At 41.5% G+C, this 19,583-nt stretch overlaps 1 protein-coding gene across 1 annotated transcript in view; it reads left to right on the plus strand.

Annotated features, from left to right (window-relative positions):
- The window catches only part of KCNH8 (potassium voltage-gated channel subfamily H member 8), a 375,624-nt gene extending 366,984 nt beyond the window's left edge, over positions 1–8,640 (plus strand). Inside the window, exon 16 of the mRNA XM_075062450.1 lies at positions 7,385–8,640. Coding sequence (XP_074918551.1) covers positions 7,385–8,092 — 708 coding nt within the window. The 3' untranslated portion in view covers positions 8,093–8,640. The remainder of the gene's footprint in view (positions 1–7,384) is intronic.
- The last annotated feature ends 10,943 nt before the right edge of the window (positions 8,641–19,583 follow it).

The following is a 19,583-nucleotide window of genomic DNA, read 5'->3' on the forward strand; positions in this document are numbered from 1 at the left end:
CTTCGGTGAGCGTCCAGGCACTATTCCTGGTATGAAAACCCGGAGAATCCAGGAGGACAGCAGTAAGGATGGCCCATAGAATGAGCTGCTGAGAGAATTGCACTAGGCAGCAGCAAGACATGGAGGAAGACCAAGCAGAAGAAGTGCAGGCAAAGACAAGACCCTTCAGGGGATGTACCATCGACAGATAGCTGAGGTGGCTGACATTGGGAAATCCTCCAGGGCTGGAAAGGGCCTGGAACTAAAAGACAGACTGAGCACTCGACATAGCAAGCACAAGGCAACAGCACTGACACAGAATCTCCCATGAGCAGGGTCGTACCGACACTAGAGAGGACCCAAGGTGCAGACTGCTGCAGATGAGGCCCTCAACGAGACAGTCCCCAACCCCTATAGTGGCAGGATGTAAGATGGCAGGCAGGAACAGATACGACTGAACGGGCACACCAAGGTGGCGGCATTGTGTACAGGAAACAGTCTGCAACAGCGTATGGCTAACCCTCCCAGAGACCAGAAGTGGGAGATTCCGCAGAAGGTTGTGAGAATGCAGGGCTAAGATTCTGTGGACTTCCAGATCCAAACGGAAGGAGCTATGCGCAATCAACCAGACTATCATGGTAATAGACAAGGAGCAGAAGACAGGCGGTGGTGAATAGAGATAGCAGTGCCAAGTGACAGCAAACGTATCAGGATAGAAGAAGCCCCGCCCGCCTTCTTTCCGGCTGGTATACAGTCTCTGGGTGTTGGACTTGGGGTGGAAACCTCCGTGCATTGTGAGGAGCTTCCGGGTTTTCACATCGGCAGCCTCCGATATACACACACACACACACACACACATATATATACACAAATAAATGTAATACAAACATTTTATATGTAGAAAAATAAATTTAAGTTAATGCAAGGTCATTCTCATCACTTATCGAAGAGCTACTCAGACAGCAGTAGAAAGGTAGAATTAAGATAAACCTAGAAAACTGGGCGAGTAAGAGACAGTGATGTGGGAGAAATGGTCTAAAAGCTGGGTAGAGGAAAAGCTTTTTAGTAGAGAGAGGTTACAGATATCCAGAAAGTAGCCAAAAAAGACATTAGTTTGGATAAAGAGCATAAGAGAATATTTTAAGGTGGCACAATTTAGATTGAGTTAAGCAGGCACTGTTCTAAAACATATATATTCACTACCAGTAGATCCTTGCTATAATGCCCTTCACAATAGTGAACATTGGGCTACAGCAAATGTAGTCCCTGGATTCCACCACCAACCCTGCCTGCTGTGGTGGGGGGCTGAGAGTTCCTCCAGTCCCAGGACTACAAGTGTTTGGGGAACCTGACAGTTCCTCCAGCCTGGGGTCATGGCAGGAGGCTGACAGGTTATCTAGCCCCAGGGCCACCACTGGGGCAGAGACACTCACCGCTCATTGAGCTGGTTATATTAGGTCAATGGGAGAGCTCTCTCCTGTCACCATAACATGGCTCCATGAGTACTGGTACAGATGTGCCACTGTAACCTTTAGTGTACACATGATCTAAGGCAGGCTTACAACTCCCTCCTGCTTGAATGGGCCATCATTGAGATGTATGATTTCATGATGACTTTTACCCCATGTCCATAAAGCATCCATTCACCATAAATAGGTTATACTTTAAATGAGACAGAGTCCTGTATTCACCCATGAAGGCTTATGCTCCAATACGTCTGTTAGTCTATAAGGTGCCACAGAATTCTTTATCGCTTTTTCACAGATCCAGACTAACACAGCTACCCCTCTGATACTATTCCTTAAATGTTACCCATACATATATTTCACAATGATTATGAATCTTGACAAGTGATGTGCTTTCTTTTGAACCCATGACAGAGTTCAAAAAAGAACTAGATAAATTCATGGAGGATAGGTCCATCGATGGCTGTTAGCCAGGATGGGCAGGAATGGTATCCTTAGCGTCTGTTTGCCAGGAGCTGGGAATGAGTGACAAGGGATCACTTGATGATTACCTCTTCTGTTCATTCCCTCTGGGGAACCTGGCACTGGCCACTGTCGGAAGACATGATCCTGGGCGAGATAAAAATGGCCCTACTGGGTCAGGCCAAAGGTCTATGTTCTTATGTACCTTCCATGTTAAATATCCTGTAAGACATGTGTCTAGTGTTGAGTTTGTCAGGCTAGCACATCCCTCGACCCACTCCACGTCCTGCAGCCTGCGAACCGTGACCAGTGGGATCTGCGATCGACCAAACCTGCGGACACTGCAGGTAAACAAATCGGCCCGGCCTACCAGCAGATTTCCATGACAGGTGGTGTGCCAAAGGTCGCCAATCCCTGATTTAACACATCAAGTATATGTGTTGTTGTTAAATGCAAAAAAGCTACATTAATGCACTACTAAGTTTGCATAATTAAAGTCACAAAGTCAAGAAAAACAAAACATTAAAGTTCATAGAGCATTAACTTTGTACATAATGGGACAGATTATCAGCTGGTGTAACGTCAGCATAAACCTATTTGAAGTCTCAGAATCTCTCCCTATGTTATGGTGTACATTTTACAACATAAATATCTTTTAACCAGCATAACCAGGGCCGGCACCGGGCACCAGCTTATCAAGCAGGTGCTTGGGGCGGCAACTCCAGAGCAGGGCAGCACTTTCAGATATTCGGCAGCAATTCAGCGGAGGGTCCCTCACTCCCGCTCGGAGCGAAGGACCTCCCGCTGAATTGCCACAGATTGCGATCATGGCTTTTTTTTTTTTGGCTGCTTGGGGCAGCAAAACCCCTGGAACTGGCCCTGAGCATAACAAGAATAGAAATAATACTATTTATTTGCAGGTCAGTCAAGTCCATAAGAATCTTGGTGTTCATTAAATAACAAACCTGTGAATGAGAAAGGACTAAAACTTTAATAAAACAAACTGGAGAGGTCTCTGGTGAACTGCTGCACACAGCCATGCAGTGTTCCTAACCCCCTGCTCCAGGGCACATCTCCAAATTCCTATGTTCATTAGACAGTCCTTTATGACGGAGTCTCTCTAAACGATAATCTTTTACAAACATACCTCTACAAAGTTAACATTTTTGGAACCTTAAATGCTACATTTAAGTGATGTGATCACTTCTAGAAAATTTAATCATAAAACCCTCGGTTACTTTATTTATTTTTATTTTTTTTCCATTTAGTTTCCTTATTTTTCCTTTTAATGTTAAAAAAAAACAAGTACTTGTGCTTAATAATATTTGTGGGGGGGGTGAGAGAGAGAGAGAATGCGCGCATGCGCAAGGGCATCTCATGAGCTAGAAAAGCTAATTTGGTTATTAACATTTAAAAGTGATAGTAATAATCGACAGCTGGCATTTATATAAAGCTGTTCACCAAAAAGTGCATTAAAATTTCCATAACAAAACAAGGCATCGTTACCCCAAAAATCAAACCTAAGGCACCCCATTTTCCTTGCTTCAGCTAATGGTGACAGATCAGCACTACTGATGCTGGACAGCACTTAGTGCTGAACAGCATTTTCAGTACAAAGAGAAGCTGGAAAATCCTTTGTATCAACATCTAACTGTATGTACACATCAGAAGTCTAGTACTGGCAGTAATAAAAACCTTTCTAGCCAACTGAAGTTGCAGGAGCGATTTGGATAATTACGCTCTGCCCCATCCAAACCTGAGATTGGCGTCATGGAATCTATAATAACCACTAATGGCCAAAGCCTCATCTATTACATCTCACCTGAAAGACAGGAGAGACTATTATGTTGGCAGATACTAATACCATGCGAGAGCACTGCTGCAGAATTGTCTCAAACAGAAAGTTGCCACTCACTAACTCACACCATTTCTGCTGCACTCTTGGGTTCCTCTTAGTGATTTCCCATATCAGAAAACATTGCAGAATTCTGCAGTAACTTTTCCAAATTTTGCATCTTATAGTAGCTTTACATCACTCGGGTAGTTTGTGGCTGTAGATGCTCTATTTTTATAAAGGTCTCCCATCCAAACTGATCAGGCCCAGCCTTCTGTAGTTTGTGGAATCCAATAATTTTAGCAGCCCAATATTACATGCCAACAGGGAAGATACAGAAAGTGACAGAGCTACTGTGTAAACTTGATGTCAGCAGTGAGCAAATTACAAATTCCTAATTTAACAAAGGAGGTCTTTGCTCTGATTTTACCAACGGGAGATTATGTCTAATGAAATTTGTTGCAGAAGCTCTGCAACTACTTACGCTACTGAGACCTATTTAGAAGCACATACAAGGCTAATCTATCAATGAATGTTGCTGTATAGGGAACAAGCTACTTATCAAAAACTGTAGAAAGAAGTGGCTCATATATCAAAGATACTTGTGTTCTGGAACAGCTTGTTCTGCTAGGTCAGACCTGTCACAAGGATTAATATTAGGACTGATTTTTTTCCCCTTTACTTCAATGAACTGGAAGGAGGGACATGCTAGGGAATAATAAAATAAAAAATGCTGTTGTAAGGGGAAGAGGAAAAGTTGAAACCAATATGAAGAAGAAATATAATTCTAGATGTTGTCTTACAGCCTCTGAAGTTCAAACAACCTATGTTCACATAAGGGAAAATTAAACTCCTTACCCGCAGCTGTGAACAAAGCCCTAGTAATGGGGCTGTGAGCTGGGAACTCAGCAGGGTATAAGGAGGAAAATTCACCCCTGAGCAGGGAAGAGAGTGAGTAGGTGCTGACCCTGCCTCCCCCTCAATGGCTGCTACCACTATCCACAAGTTAAAATAGAGGACCCATGGCCCCTCACCCACCACTTCCCCATATTCCCTGCCAGACCCACATATTTGGAAGCAGTTTGTGTACCAGCTCATGGTTGCAAAAGAAGTGCAGGAGACACTGAATAGCTGTTTTGTTCCAGATCTACAGAAAACTCAGACACCCCTTTGGAGTTCTGCCTCACAAAGGGGCTTTTCATGGGTGTTCTTTTCACAGGTGAATTTGATTTATTAACCTAATTCTACCACATTTCCTGTGGGCTTTCATCCCTCACATTATCTCTGAAATTCAGGCAGATCTGTTTTATACCCGAGCAGCCTATCGACTGTCTGTTGAACCTTGTTATATGTTGATGTAAAGCTGTCAGAGAAGCCATTTGCAGTGCAGGCCAAGTTTTTAAATTGGTTGTACAAACCTCAATTAGGCTACATATCCTTGAGTTTTAGCTACTAGTACCTTATTAACTAACTACATACATATACATAAATATATGTATACATACACAATTAGATCATTCATTTAACAAATCTGACAGCTGTCAGACTAGACTCTCCTCTACTTCTGACCAGTTCCTATTTCCCATCAAGCAGAATCATAAAAGCAAAGAGCTTCCCTTTTTAAAAGGGAAATGTGATCACTACAAAAAATACAAAATGCAGAGGAAGGAATGAACCTAAATATACTTTGTACTTTCCTTCCAAATTTCCTATGCGCCTACCTCTTGTAGCTGTAGAAAAAGTACAGTGGATGATCCTAATACTGCCAAAGCCAGCCTGAAGTGCCCTCTTCAATGGATTTCTTGTAACCGTCTTCACAATGGTGAAGATTGTATTTCTGGTTATAAAAAAGTTAAGTTACATAAGTCATCTAACTAATTCATGTTCTCTTTAGTTTGGGGCAAAGCAAGTACTGCTAGATTATCCTTTTCTATTTTTGACAGGTGGGTGTATCCTTCTGAAAAGAAATGTGCAGTCATGTCTTGCTTTCAACAGATTACTTCCACTAACATCACATTGATGAACTGTGTGTGTTTACTTCTACAGGCCTAATGACAATAATCTGATGTAAAACAGATTGATTAACCAACACTGGTGGCAAAGCCAAGTTCATGTTTTCCTCCTCAGCATGTTCATTTCCCTTTATTATTAAAAATAAAGACATAGCTTTAACTCCCTAAAAATCTTTCCCTTAAAAAAAAAATACTAACAAAACATGAATTGGTCCTTTCATTGCTTGCCTTAAGCTTTTAATTTTCCTAATGAATGTCTGTACCTCCAAACATCAGCACATTTGCCAAAAGAAGCTTATTAACCTGTAGGCCTGATTCTGCTCACAATGGGAGTTTTGGAGGGATGTGCCCTATTTTTCTATTAGATGTTCTCAAGTAATATTAATTTGTTATTATCAACAACTTCAATAACATGCATTACCTCTTAATGAATGAAAAAGAAACGTTAAATTGAAAACATGATTAGCAGTTGGTGATGGCCTAGAATAATCTCTCTCATCAAATGCCATCTCTGGCAAAGGCCCTCTTTGCATCAACATTTCCCAAACAAAAGCTGTGACTACAGCTGTGCAAATATTTCCAATGAAACATGCAGCTACACTAAACCCACAGTTTGGATTCCAATTTGTAACTCAGACTTAACTTCAGTAAATAATTTATTAAATTTCCTGAACCTTTATCTCAAATTTGCGTATAGTCTATAGCAAACCTTTACTGAGCATTCTTAGAAACATGCCTCATTTTTTTAGAAGTGACTAGGTTTTCAGTGCCTCTATTTTGTGGGTACAAATTTGAGCTACCTTGAAGAAGGGATCTGATTTTCAGAGAGTCAGGCACTCCGCACTTTCTAAAGTGCAAGGAACCTTTAAGACATCCGAAATTGGGGACTAAATAACTGACACTTAAAATCATTAGTCACTGCTTAGAATTTAGATCATGGATTTCTTTACAGTTAAAATGAAAGAAGTAACACCATTTCTTGCATAGATCTTTGTATACATTTTCAAAAGGGTTCATCTTGGCAGCCTTCATCAGTATTAATATTTCCATATCATTCATGTCTATCTTTCAGACTTTTTCTCTTCCTTTTTTTTAAAATGTAACCAGGAATGTTTTAAACTTTGTTGTTAGAAGGATATTGTTGCCACAGGAAATCATTCCCCACCCCCTCTGGTTTGAACCTGCAGCCATTTTTATGTGTGGAACTTGTTTAAAAGCAATTGGAGTTTTCAGTGTGAACGGATTCCAGAATCTGCTTTTATGGAGTTTGTCTATTTTAAGCTAGATCTATTTTTCACCTGATCTCACTGTTACATTTGCTTTTTATGTTTCAGTATTAGTGAAGGAAGTAAGCAACACATATAATAAAATGCATGTGTATAACTAACGTAAGGAGATGCAAACTTAAATGGAAGGACTGTTTCTGATACCGCTTCTCTGCTTAGTTAAAGGATATTTCTTTCTAAGCAAAGACACTGTATGAGACTAGGCTGATACCTTTATAAAAGAGTGCCGTTCATCAAGCAAGAAAAGGAAATTCGTGTATTTCAGATGTGTTTATAAACCATTTATCTACACATACTATATACTTTATTTCATGTAACTGTTGCTTTTTTGCCTTGCCTTGGCAGGTCGCTACTTTAACTCAAGAGGTCTCACAATTAAGAAAGGACATGAAGAACGTGATGCATCTTCTGGAAAACTTATTGACATCACAGAAGCCTCCAGGGTTCTGTGCAGTGCATGGCACATCTGTGAGTCCTACACTGGAAAGCTTACAGACTAGAATGACTTGGACTACACATCAACCGTGTATGCATATGCAAGCTGGGAATATTACTTGCACCAAAGCACAACTTTGCCATGGTAACATGACTCCTGACATTTGGCACAGGGATCCATCTTCTGTAGGGAGCAGTCCCCAAAGAACTGAATCCCATGTTCAAAATTCTATGGACAGTGAATTTTATTATACTTCAGGCCTTGAATATTCACCTTCCTGCTATCAGGTAAATCAGAAGGATAATTTGCAGTTTTTAAGATGCACCTCTCCATATTCGGATACTACCTTGACTCCTCTTCAGTCTATTTCTGCAACTCTTTCTTCCTCAGCGTCCTCCTCCTCAGAGACTTCACTTCACCTTGTGCTCCCCAGCAGATCCGAGGAAAGTAGCTTTAGCCCAGGAGCAGTCAGTTCACTAAGCTTTGAGAACTTGCCAGGATCTTGGGACCTTGAAGGAACAACAGGAGCAGTTTCTGTACAAACCTCTGAAGATTTCCCACTAGATATTGGGACAAGCACAATGGATATTAAAGATAACCAAGCCATAAATGTATAATGATAGACCAATAAGTGGTATTCAAAGCATGTTCCACAGCTGCCAGTTTAAAACTTAACCAGTACTGCATGATTGCTTTGTATTGCCTTTTCTCTGGTCATCATGGAGACTTGCTAACATGAAAAATCAGATTTTTTGAAAGCAAGTGGATATTATAAGATATAACCCGTTCATACAGTAGGAAACAATTTCTAGATTCTCGAAGCATGTGGAAAAGCATTTTGTATACACAGATATAACTTATGGTCTGTTTGGCAGACTTTTGTGATAGTCCTAAAGACCCTGAGGGTCAGAGCAGCTGGAAGTCTAGGACAAAAGAACTGTCATAAGAGGTTTTTGTTGCTTGAAGCAAAGGCTTTTCCTGAGTGCCTGATTGTTGTTCTCAAACAATATCTGTGGCACTGTTTGCTTCAGGTGATCATGGCTCCTGCTGGTTTATTTGTCAGTTCCATAAAGGCAATGGGGCAATTATCGCTGCATGTCATCTCCTAGACAATCAACCAAATAGAATTGGTAGAGAGTGGTTAGTACTCGCATGGTATTTGTCATGTAAATGAAACCTCTTTATTTATCAAAAAATACTATTTTTATATACTTGGTATGAAATCTGTACCTGGAACTATTTAAAATATTTATAAGAAGAATAAGGATTTCTTTTCATTTTGTAAAAGCTTGCAGTTTTAACAAGAAATGCACTATCATCATGTAGTAGATCAAACTATTTATTGTTAAGCCTATGTAGTTTAAAACTGGATCCCCTTTTATCTGCATGCTGTTTGCAATGAATGTATCCATTCTGGAGGAATACAAATAAAAGGTAATATTTTATTTAAAAAAATAAAAAAACTGGGATGTCAAGTCAGAATTAGTATTTTAACCTGTGAACTGTGCTATGCTAATGATATTCAGTGCCCTAGTTTTGTCTTATAGCATTATATTATCGCCTCTATTGTTAAAACTGGTTCAGTGCTTCAATATAATCCCTATTTTCAGGGGGCTAATACCAACAAAATTCAATGAGAACGGAAAATTGGCAGATAGAATTGTAAAGTAAGAGCAATATTTTGTAAACAAATTTTAAAAAATATTTAGGCTATTTTAATCAGCAAGAAAAGAAGAAATAAGTAATAGTCTTGAAATGTTATATTTATCTATTGGTTTGTACTTGTATACCTAAAAATAGCTTTGATCTTTAGAAAAAATTAAATTTGGCAAGTGATTTTGTCCATAAATTGTTTAATTGCTTTTAGTTTTTTCAAACAATATTTTTTTAATGCTCAATATATTAACACATTGAATAGTGACTGTGCATTCATAGCAACTACTTTTCATGGAGATTTTTATATGAAATTTTAAGACGAATAGTATATATCATAAGTACATGTTCATAGCGAATCTACGTAATTATACATCCTTTATAACCTTAGATTATTTTTAAATAAGGAAAAAATACTGTGAAATTATGTTTAAATAATCATGTGTCAAATCCAGCAATCTTTATCAGGATGAAACTCCTACTGACTTCACGTTTAATCACAATTTCGATTTCACTGGGAGTTTTATTTGAGTCCAGTGTTAAGGTTTTGATGCACTAGGAAGCACAAATTCACCCTGAAACTCTGTGTTCAACTCACATCATTCCACATTATTAATCTCGCTGGTGTAAATTCAAAACAAGGTGTCAGCATTTAATTTTGAATGGCTTGACTTTTGTCAGTGTCAGACCTTTAACATGATCATTTCTAAGTAATTTTTTCTATTGAAATATTATGCTAATTTGAAATTAAATACAGAAGCAAGTATGAAATGAGCTACATACAGAAGAGATTAGAGCAAAAGAGAGAATAAGGTAATTGGTAGAATATATAACAATGTATGTCTACAGCATTTTTATAGGACCAGATTATCCCATACTTTAACAGTGCCCACAGAAAGGTAACTTACTTTCAAAATTATTTAAGGCTTTTATGCAGAGGAAGGAAAGGGGAGAGATTTTAAGACCACAGTCCCACACTAGACTGATAGTAGCATGGGCTAGTGCTATTTAGATCAGCCTTAACATAAGTAGAAATTTGCTACTACTTTAATTCACCCCACCTCCCTACCTCCAGCCAGCCATATATTTGATTTGTAGCAGAGTCCTTAGCATACACTGTTCACACAGAGCAGCTATCACTGACTTAGGAGCTCACAGCATAGCTACCCCACACCTTAATTCTTCACTCCTTTGTTCCCCTTCATGCTAAATAAGGAGAATGGAGCACTAGGCCCACTGTTCAAAATAGGCACATTTCATTTCTGCAGTCGTTTGTCCAGTATTTGGAAAGTTCAGTTTATCCTGTACCCTAGTCACTGATTCACGGCGTAGGAACTGCAAAGGCAGTGTATCTATCAACATCACCTGAGTCCAATTACAGATTCAAGATAGCCTTGCCTCTTTCATTTTATAAGTATGTATATATGATGTAGAATGCAATGTTGAGGAGTTCTGCATAATTAGCAGAGTTTCACTACTGTGCATTGGACTCCAGCAAGATAAGGGAATGCAAGTGCAACAACAAAAAGCAAATGAAACTCTGCAGATCTGTCACAAGCTACTCTTTGTTTATGCAAATGTAAAATGTATCACAAATGAAGCTGACAAACATTAGTTCCATCAGTGGTTCTCCAACCAGTGCCGGTGTTAGACTTGCTAGGGTCCAGAGCTGAAGCCTGAGCCCCTCCGCCAGGCTGAAGCTGAAGCCCAAGCTGTGGGTGGTGGGTCTTGAGCTTGGATTTGGATTTCAGCCCCACCACTTGGAGCATCCTTGCTCAGGCTACTGCCTCACTGCCTGGGGCTGAAGCTCTCGGTCTACAGCTACAACCCTGCATGGAGGGTGGGAGTTATGTAGTCATTTTTGTTGTCCAAAGCGGGTCGCGGTCTAATGATGATTGAGAACCACTAGTTCCATTATCCTGATGATGATACCAAAGAACTTGCTTTAGCATGTCCTAGGCTGCAAAGAGCAGTGTTGAACTGGTGGGTATAGTGCCCCCAGGGAAAGGCTAGAGTATGGACCATTTGGGGCATGATAAGGAACCAGAAATAATTCCAGTGTGAGGCTAACTTAGGGAAAGAGGAAGCTGGCTGAAACAGAAAAGTGTGATGAGAAGGGTGTTTCAAGTGTGATGTCACTTATACAGTGACTGAAATTTGTATTATTAAAAAAGGCAAGCAAAGACTTGCACACCAAACAGGGTTTATTCTGGAAATGTTTGGAATTGAGACATTGTCCCATCAAAGCCAAAACAAAATAGGAATTAAAATGTGAAAATATTGGACATGGCCAAATAGGATGGGACAAACCTTTCGGAATGGAGCAGGAGTTCCAGCTGCCAGGTGCTGTTACCACAACTGGAGTAGTTCTGTGAGCAGGGACACCCTAGGCATTTATTACTATTAAACACCCTTCTAAAGCACCTGTCACTGTAATAGCCAAATGCTCTCCTAGTCTATGGTTGCCAACTCTTCAGGATTGGCCTGAAGTCTCCAGGAATTAAAGATTATCTCATGTGATGAAATCTCCAGGAATACAGCCAACGAAAATTGGCAACCTTATCCTAATCAGGTGCTCGAGATGGATTTCAGTGCTAGTGTTCCTAAATTGTCTCTTCCAGCTTCAGCAGTTTATTGTAACTACTTTTTGCACTAAACTTTACAAAAATAAAATAATTCAAATCTATTTTGTCTTATGTTTGGTCTTCATTCTCTCTTCCCTGCTTCATTTTTGTTTTTACACTTTCTATGCTTGTTGTTTTCATCTCTTTTAGTGACTTCACCACACTCTTATTTTTCTATATAGTACAATAATTCTTCCCTCACTGCTATTCAGTTTCCTGTGTTCTGCCCTTCAATCACTCTCACCTTCCCCAGCAAAATTCCCCTTTTCCCCATCTCACACATCCCCTCACACTCTCCCATCATCTTCCTCACTCAAGTCAGATATATCGTCCCCTTTTCCCCAACTCTGTTATTTTAAACAATTCTCTCTGTAACAGTAACCACTGAAGAAAGTGGATACGGATCCTAGTCATATGATAGGATTATAAATTTTGACTTATGTCATATCGCAAGGTCCAGGAGATAAACCACAGGTCTCTTAAAGCAGCCCTTTTACAGGTCAGCTTTGCATTATATTGGGTTCTTGCCCCATTTGTTCACCACTGCAGTCTATCTTTAAGCCTTACTATCCATTTTTAAAGAGATGCACTTTTGTTGTTTCACTAGTTAACATATTAATTAAGCGAACATAGTTTTCACTAGCCCTGCAAATCCCATTGTTATTTGCCAAGCCCGAGTCCATTTCTTGCAATACCCTTGTTTTGGCCTGGCTATCACTTAACTGCCACAAATAATTTGGCCTCCAAATAGTCCATTAGTTAACTGTGCACAAGATTTAGTTTTATTAGGCATGTCTGTAACATACTAGTCAATTGTCTCAGTTGTTTCTTCTTTTTAAAAAAAAAGTGCCTTTCCTGAGTGACATTCTTGGCTGGATCAATGTATTGACATTTTAAATGTCTTTGTCTAGCAGTTTGTCCTGTGCATATTTTTAGTGGAATGTGCTGTAGAGCTTCAGTCCTCTAGCCCTACCACATAGCAGTGTGCAGGATTCACCTTCTGCAGGTTCTCTTCAATACCATTTGCTTCCAAAACCAAATACATGCAGTTGGCTCACCCATCTCCTTCTACGTTAAGGAGTTCAGGTGATGGCATTTGCTCCATTTTTGCCAAAGATTTTAATTTTTTGTCTGCCACAATCTCTTAAAAATATGCAGTAAATGACTGGTGTTTTCTTTCTTTCTGCCTTGCGGCGAGAACCTCACATAGTAGAGGCCACCGACTGCAGCAGTTATAGTCACACTCAATTTTCCCTCTCAAACAAAAATATCAACTCTGCCTTCTCAAACAAAGTCCCCCAACACAGGAAATGATCTACCCCAAACAAATCAAAGAATCCCTCCTAATTAATCTCCCCTAAGTGCCCTGAAAACAAAGGATCACTCCCAAATTAAGCGAACAATCTGCAAACAAAAAGAATCAGTCTAATCCCACCAAAGCAAAAATCAATTTAAAAAATCCTGAAACAAAAATCATTCTCCCCTGCCCTCAACTACTTTGACTTCCTCTGTACTTTGTTGAAGGCGTCCCTTCACAGTCGGCTTGCATTGTGCCTACCAGCCAGCCCTCCAGACAGCCTGGTTTGCTAACAAAGTGGTGTGGCTAACAAAGAGCTGTACCAGGACCAGATGTTTCAGATTGCTCTCCCATCCGGGGGGCATGTTTTGGGCTGAACAAAATGTTTTATTGAACCCAAAACAAACTGTTTCATTTAGTTTAAGCTTAATGCTTTTTAAATACAATTGAAGAAGATTTGCAAACACAGTCATTTTGAATTAAAAAAAAATCAAAACATTTAGTTTTGAAAATGTCAGAACACAATGTTTTGGTTGTTTTGGAATATGTGTGTTTGTTTTTCCAACTGAAACAATTTGGTAAATCCCAGAAGTTTTGCATCACCTGAATCTGCATTTTTCAGCAAAAGAAAGTTTTGTCCAAAACAATTTCACTCATCTCTAATGCTGATGGCTGCCCAAGTCCTTCAGCTCAGATGAGTCCTCTGTCCCACTACAGTCGCCTCACAGGAAGCAATGACAGCACCACACTGTAATGTGACCACCACTGAAAGAGGGCAGCAGCTTTCTGCTTCAAAGACACAGAGATAGCTGCAAGGGAGCTCCAAGCAGTTTCAAGGGCATAGGGTTGCTAGCTTTGCATGGACGTAGGATGGAGGTTTCCTCACATGACATAATGTTTAATTAAAGATTAATCTTTAATTTCTGGAGACTGCAGGACAATCCTAGAAAGTTGGCAACCCTAGGTACAGGCCATTCATAAACTGCGTAAGAGGATTTTATTTTGGTAACTTTAACCTGTGCTTAGGTTGGGCAGGGATCATCCAGGAGACTTCCCGTAATCGTTACAGGTCAGTCTGATTATTTAAAATAGAAGACTGGTTTCAATCAGAAGTAACGCCATTTAGGACAATGGAATTAAACTGCTATCAGAGGAGAATCAGGCCTTTATGTGTTAAAGGCATTTTGCTGTTTAAGATTTAGAGCCTAATCTTACTCCGGGAGGCTGTAGATCTGAGGGTGTACACAACAGCCTGCCACTTAAATGGGCCGGCCTCACACACGGGATCCTAACGTTTGTGAATTCTACATCAGAGAGTCACAGGAGTTACTCAAGATGGGTGGAAATCTTAGCGTAGCAGCATGGGTTAACAAAGGAAAAAAGGAGCAAATAAATTATTTCTTTGGTACCCTCTAGCTGTACAAGTTGCCCATTGAAATGGCCAGTTGCTAATATTAAAAGTAAATTAGCTGTGGCCAAATGTGCTGAATGTTCTTCGTTACTAGACTGTTAGGAACATTTAGAGAGAAACAAGTTTCCATTTATGTTTCTTTTTAGTTCTTTTCTTGTCATCTGTTAAACTCTCTGATGCTACTTGGATCTGATTGTGCCTAGATCCAGTAGTGACAACCCTATCCATGCAAAGATCGCAAGTCAGGCCCCCAGAAGTGCTGAGACTGGCTTAAAAATCACTAAATTTTTTTAAAAAACCAATAGTTTCTTTTGATTTGTGTTTTGGTTTTTGAGCATTTAGGTGTTGTTTCTAAGCTTTTCTCCCCAACCACGAAGACTCTAAAAGGTAAGCATCTCATATAAACACAGCTTCAGGAGCTGGGGCTTTAAGACAAGACACCCAATCTTATGAGACTCACAGGGGACTGCTAAGATGTTACCAGTTAATGTGGGGTGTTTTAAGCGAGGCAGGGACTGCCAGATTTCCCAAAAGAGGGCCATAGGATGACCAGAGGTCCCGATTTTATAGGGACAGTCCCGATATTTGGGGCTTTTTCTTATATAAGCTATTATCCCTCACCTCGTCCCGATTTTTCACACTTGTTATATGGTTACCCTAGCATAGAGGGAACACACAGGAACCTTTCTTCTCTGCTTAAATGGCTCACACTTCCTGATTAGTGGAGCATTCAGTACATATTACCAAATGTAACTCTATTTTAATTTGACCTTAAAGTTCACTATAATCACACCAAAGGTACTTTTGAACTTCTGTCCCCTATCTCATATATAACTTTAAGAAAAAACTTTCTGTACATTGTGTTTTGTTTCAGCTCTAATAAAATGGGAAAATGGAAGCTCATGGCTGCTGAAAATCCTTGAGTTATGAGAATTGAGAAAGCCATTACCAGGTATCAAGTGGATTCTGCTTTGTGCTCTAAAATCTAAGCTTTCATTTAGGAAAAAAAAAAGTTTCTAGCTCTTTGTCTTTTGTTTTGTTTTCTTTGTACGCAGACTTAAAAGGAAAATGGTCCAAAGACTTGGTTTGATTTTAAACAAACTGCTACATTGGATTAGTAGTCAGGGCTAACTTTTTGTCCACCACAGGTCTACTTAAATGCTAGCATCGTCAGACATTTCAGCTTAACATATTCATCTCATTTGTCAGGATTTATTTTGCATGGCTTGACGTTATATTTGGGTAGATGGTCCCCAGAAATCAAGGTGCACGTTTTTAATATGCAAATAGTTGAACATTATTTGATACAGTGCTTAAAAATCAGAGGAAAAGCAGCAGGTGAACAAAAACATATTTTACATACGACATTACTTACAGGAAGTGAAAGGGGCAAAGTTTACTTCCAGTCTAAAATCCTCTTCAAATGCAAGTGCTGAAGCTCCCTTGTATCGCTTTGCTTCTTACTGCTATTTGATTTCATTGAAGGCAGCCTTAAAATGATAAGCCATTCTCCCTTTAAAGGCAATTAAAACGGTTATTGTTGGACCATGTTTGCCAAATAGTTATCAGTGTCATTGCCTGCCTATATTTTCCTGAAGGAAAACCATGCGTTTGCCCTATACATTATTCAACAGAATTCTAGGTAACTGTAGACCAGGGGTAGGCAAACTTTTTGGCCCGAGGGCCACATCTGGGTATGGAAATTGTACAGTGGGCCATGATGCTCATGAAATTGGGGACTGGGGGTGTGGGCTCTGGGGTGGGGCCAGAAATGAGGAGTTCAGGGTGCGGGAGGGGGCTCCAGGCTGGGGAAGAGGGTTGGGGAATTGGCGGCGGGGGTGAGGGCTCCAGCTGGGGATGCAGGTTCTGGGGTGGGGCTGGGTATGAGGGGTTGGGGGTGCAGGAGGGTGCTCCAGGCTGGGACCAAAGGGTTTGTAGGGCAGGAGGGGGATCAAGACTGGGGCATGCGGTTGGGGTGTGGGAGGGGGTCAGAGGTGCAGGCTCCAGGTGGCGTTCACCTCAAGCAGCTCCTGGAAGCAGTGGCCATATCCCCCCTCCGGCTCCTATGCGGAGGTATGGCCAGGTGGGTCTGCGCACCACCGTCCGCAGGCGTCACCCCTGCAGCTCCCGTTGGCCTTGCTTCCCCGCCAATGGGAGTTGCAGGGACAGTGCTTGGGGAAGGAGCAGTGTGCAGAGCCCCCTGGCTGCCCCTACGTGTAGGAGCTGGAGAAGGGATATGCCACTGCTTCCGGGAGCCGTACGGAGCCACGGCATGCACAGAGCGGGGCAAGCCCCCAGCCCTGCTCCCCGACTGGCACGCCAGACTGGGGCAAGCCCCAGACCCTGCTCCCCAGCAGGAGCTTGGGGCTAGATTAAAACATCTGAAGGGCTGCATGTGGCCCCTGGGCCGTAGTTTGCCCACCCCTGCTGTAGGTAGAATAAGAGCTAAGGAATTCCAGTTTAACACCTTCATCATGCCAAATGCTAGAGCATCTAGTTTCCTATTCCAAAGCCTTTGCACAGTGGGTTTAGGTTTATTACAAACTCCCCAATAATTCTTGTGTAAAAGAAAAATTACTGAGGCTATTTAAAAGAAGGCAAGATATAAGCCACCCACTTGAAGAGCAGCCACTGAGCAAAGAAACTAACTGTGCTGCAACCGTTGATCATTTATGTAAATATATAGATCCTTTTCTGACTGAAGGAAGTGTGAAAACAGACCACAAAGGCGCATGTACACGTACACACACACACCAGGCTGCGATCACAAGAACCGTTGGCATGATTTATTGTCAGTAAAAATGAATTGTAAGAAAGAATTTAAGAGAATATTGCCCTACCCGAGGGCCATAACATACCCTCTTTGTGAAGGATAACTCATCACTCACGTCAACAGGGAGTTGTGCTTAGAAATGAATGGCATCATATGGGCCCTAGATTAGTTATTATCTGCATTATCGTAATGCCTGGAGGCCCCAACAGAGTCCTGTGCCTCATCGTGTTAGGTGCTGTACAAAGGCATCATAAGAAACAGACCCTGGCCCAAAGTGCTTTCAGTCAAACTAAACAAGGGAGGAAGAAGGGAGGTACAGAGAGATGAAGTGACTTGCTCAGGGTCACACAGCAGTCAGTGGCAGAGGCAGAAATAGTGCCCTTGACTCCCACTCCAGTGCTCGAGCCACTAGCTCACAATGCCTCTTCTTAGCATTGTTGGATTCTTATGCTTCCATCCCATGCTGGTTAAAATCAAAGCCAACTGGGTTCCTAGCTTTTAAAATTTTGGGCCTAAGATTTGCAAATGTGGCATGACCAACAGGCCTTTTGATAAAGTGGAGCACATGGAGTTACAGCTGGCAGCTTTAGTCCATTGGGTGTCTGTGTACTGGTGAGCGACCTATTTCTCAGCTCAGCAGGAGGGCTGGAACAGGCTGCAGTTAGGAAATTGTTTCAAAATTCAGGTGAAACAAACATCTGGCACAGTCTATGGCCCACGCAGCAGGATGATTTTCTGCTTTACGCAGCAATATGACCTACTTGCCAGAAAGTGTCTAGAAGTGCAGCTGAGGCAAGGACAAGCGTTCTAGAGAAACAGAAAATGAATCTCAGCTATTAATATTGACCTAGTCCAACTGTGTCCTTTGTGCTAAATAGGTTGTTTGCAAGCAAACCCTACAGGAAGCTTATCCCTGCTCAGCACTACAGTGCCTGCACAGCCTGTAGCAGCAGCACCTGTTCAGTGACTGACTGTGGCTGAACACAGGTGCCTGATAGACTCCTGGAAGCATGACTATTAATTAACCTTTCCAAGCTACTGTATGAAACTGGGACTCTCTGAAGGGCCTGCATTGGTTCATCACAGCTGCATGCTGAATGTTAGGCAGGCCTGTGCACCACCTGCAGAGACCCAATGACTTGCCACCTTCCGAAGAAACCCACAAACCTGCACAATGGTACCTAACCTTGTCACGGTTGGGCTTGGCTGCAGCATGATTTGGGCAGCCTCTTCGAGGCAGAGGCTAGGCATTTATTAGCACTTGAAATGTGCTGTGCAATCTACATGTCGAACTACTGCACCTGCCACAGCTCCATGCTGATGGCACAGAAAGGGGAGGGCTGGGTGGCTCCCACAGGCAATGGTGTTGCAGTGGGGGGGAGGGACGCCTAAGCCACGGCTCAGACACTTTTTGGCCTAGCCAAACCTGAGTAGCACCATGCCCCCACGCACCAGGTCACAATGCCATTCACTCAGCCTTGGAGGGGGATAAATATAGGAGCTCCTGGCCACAGGGTTCAGACTGCTTGTGGGGGCACCTAAGAGGGAAAGAGAGGTCAGGTGTGGGGCAAATCTGGCTTCTATTAAACTAAAAGTAACCCATATCCAGCCCCTCCTCTCTGTCTTCTCCCACGCCCGCTGTCCTACCCCAGTTAGCAGCACAGACACTCCAGGACCAGGCTTGACCCAGCGAGAGGAAGCTGGCATTTGGAAACATGGATGTTCTAGTTAAAAAGTAAACGTTTATTATACCAGCAACTTTTTAAACAAAATTAAAAGTCCAAAAAACACCCCAACAACATATTCCTCTTCCAAGCCTCTAACACAGGCTGGTTGTGAGATTATGGTCTTTAGCGCTCTAACGTTAATGTAGCTGGAAGAAACTGGAATGAGCTTTCACTTTCAGCAGTAAATCCATTGTAACCAAAAAGGAGACCATGTGTGTCTGTAGTTGAAGGCTGGGTGAAGAATTTACACCTATACTGTAGCAACCTGAGTGGAACCTCAGGCAGACACTCCGCATGACATGGCTTGAATGTTAAGCTGCAGTTGTAGCAGGTCTGTAAATAGTTGCTTTATTAAAATAATCAGTTTAGTTTTCAAGGAACCAAGTCCTTTCCTGTTAATACTCAGCATACAGTATGTGTGTTTCCAGAATGCAAAATGTACACAGGCAGGAGTACAGGAGCTGAAGTCATAGAAGCATCAACAGACTTTCTTTTGGACTCTCATGTCTGGTAACTTCATGACCAGAGCGTGGTTGCTGTAAATACAAGTCAGTGATCCGTGGCTAAGATTTTTAACAATTGGCTTCCTCAAAACTATGCTGTCTATTGAATATATTTTCTAT

This window comes from Chelonoidis abingdonii, chromosome 2 (genome assembly GCF_003597395.2).
Source record: "Chelonoidis abingdonii isolate Lonesome George chromosome 2, CheloAbing_2.0, whole genome shotgun sequence".
NCBI lineage: Eukaryota > Metazoa > Chordata > Testudines > Testudinidae > Chelonoidis > Chelonoidis abingdonii.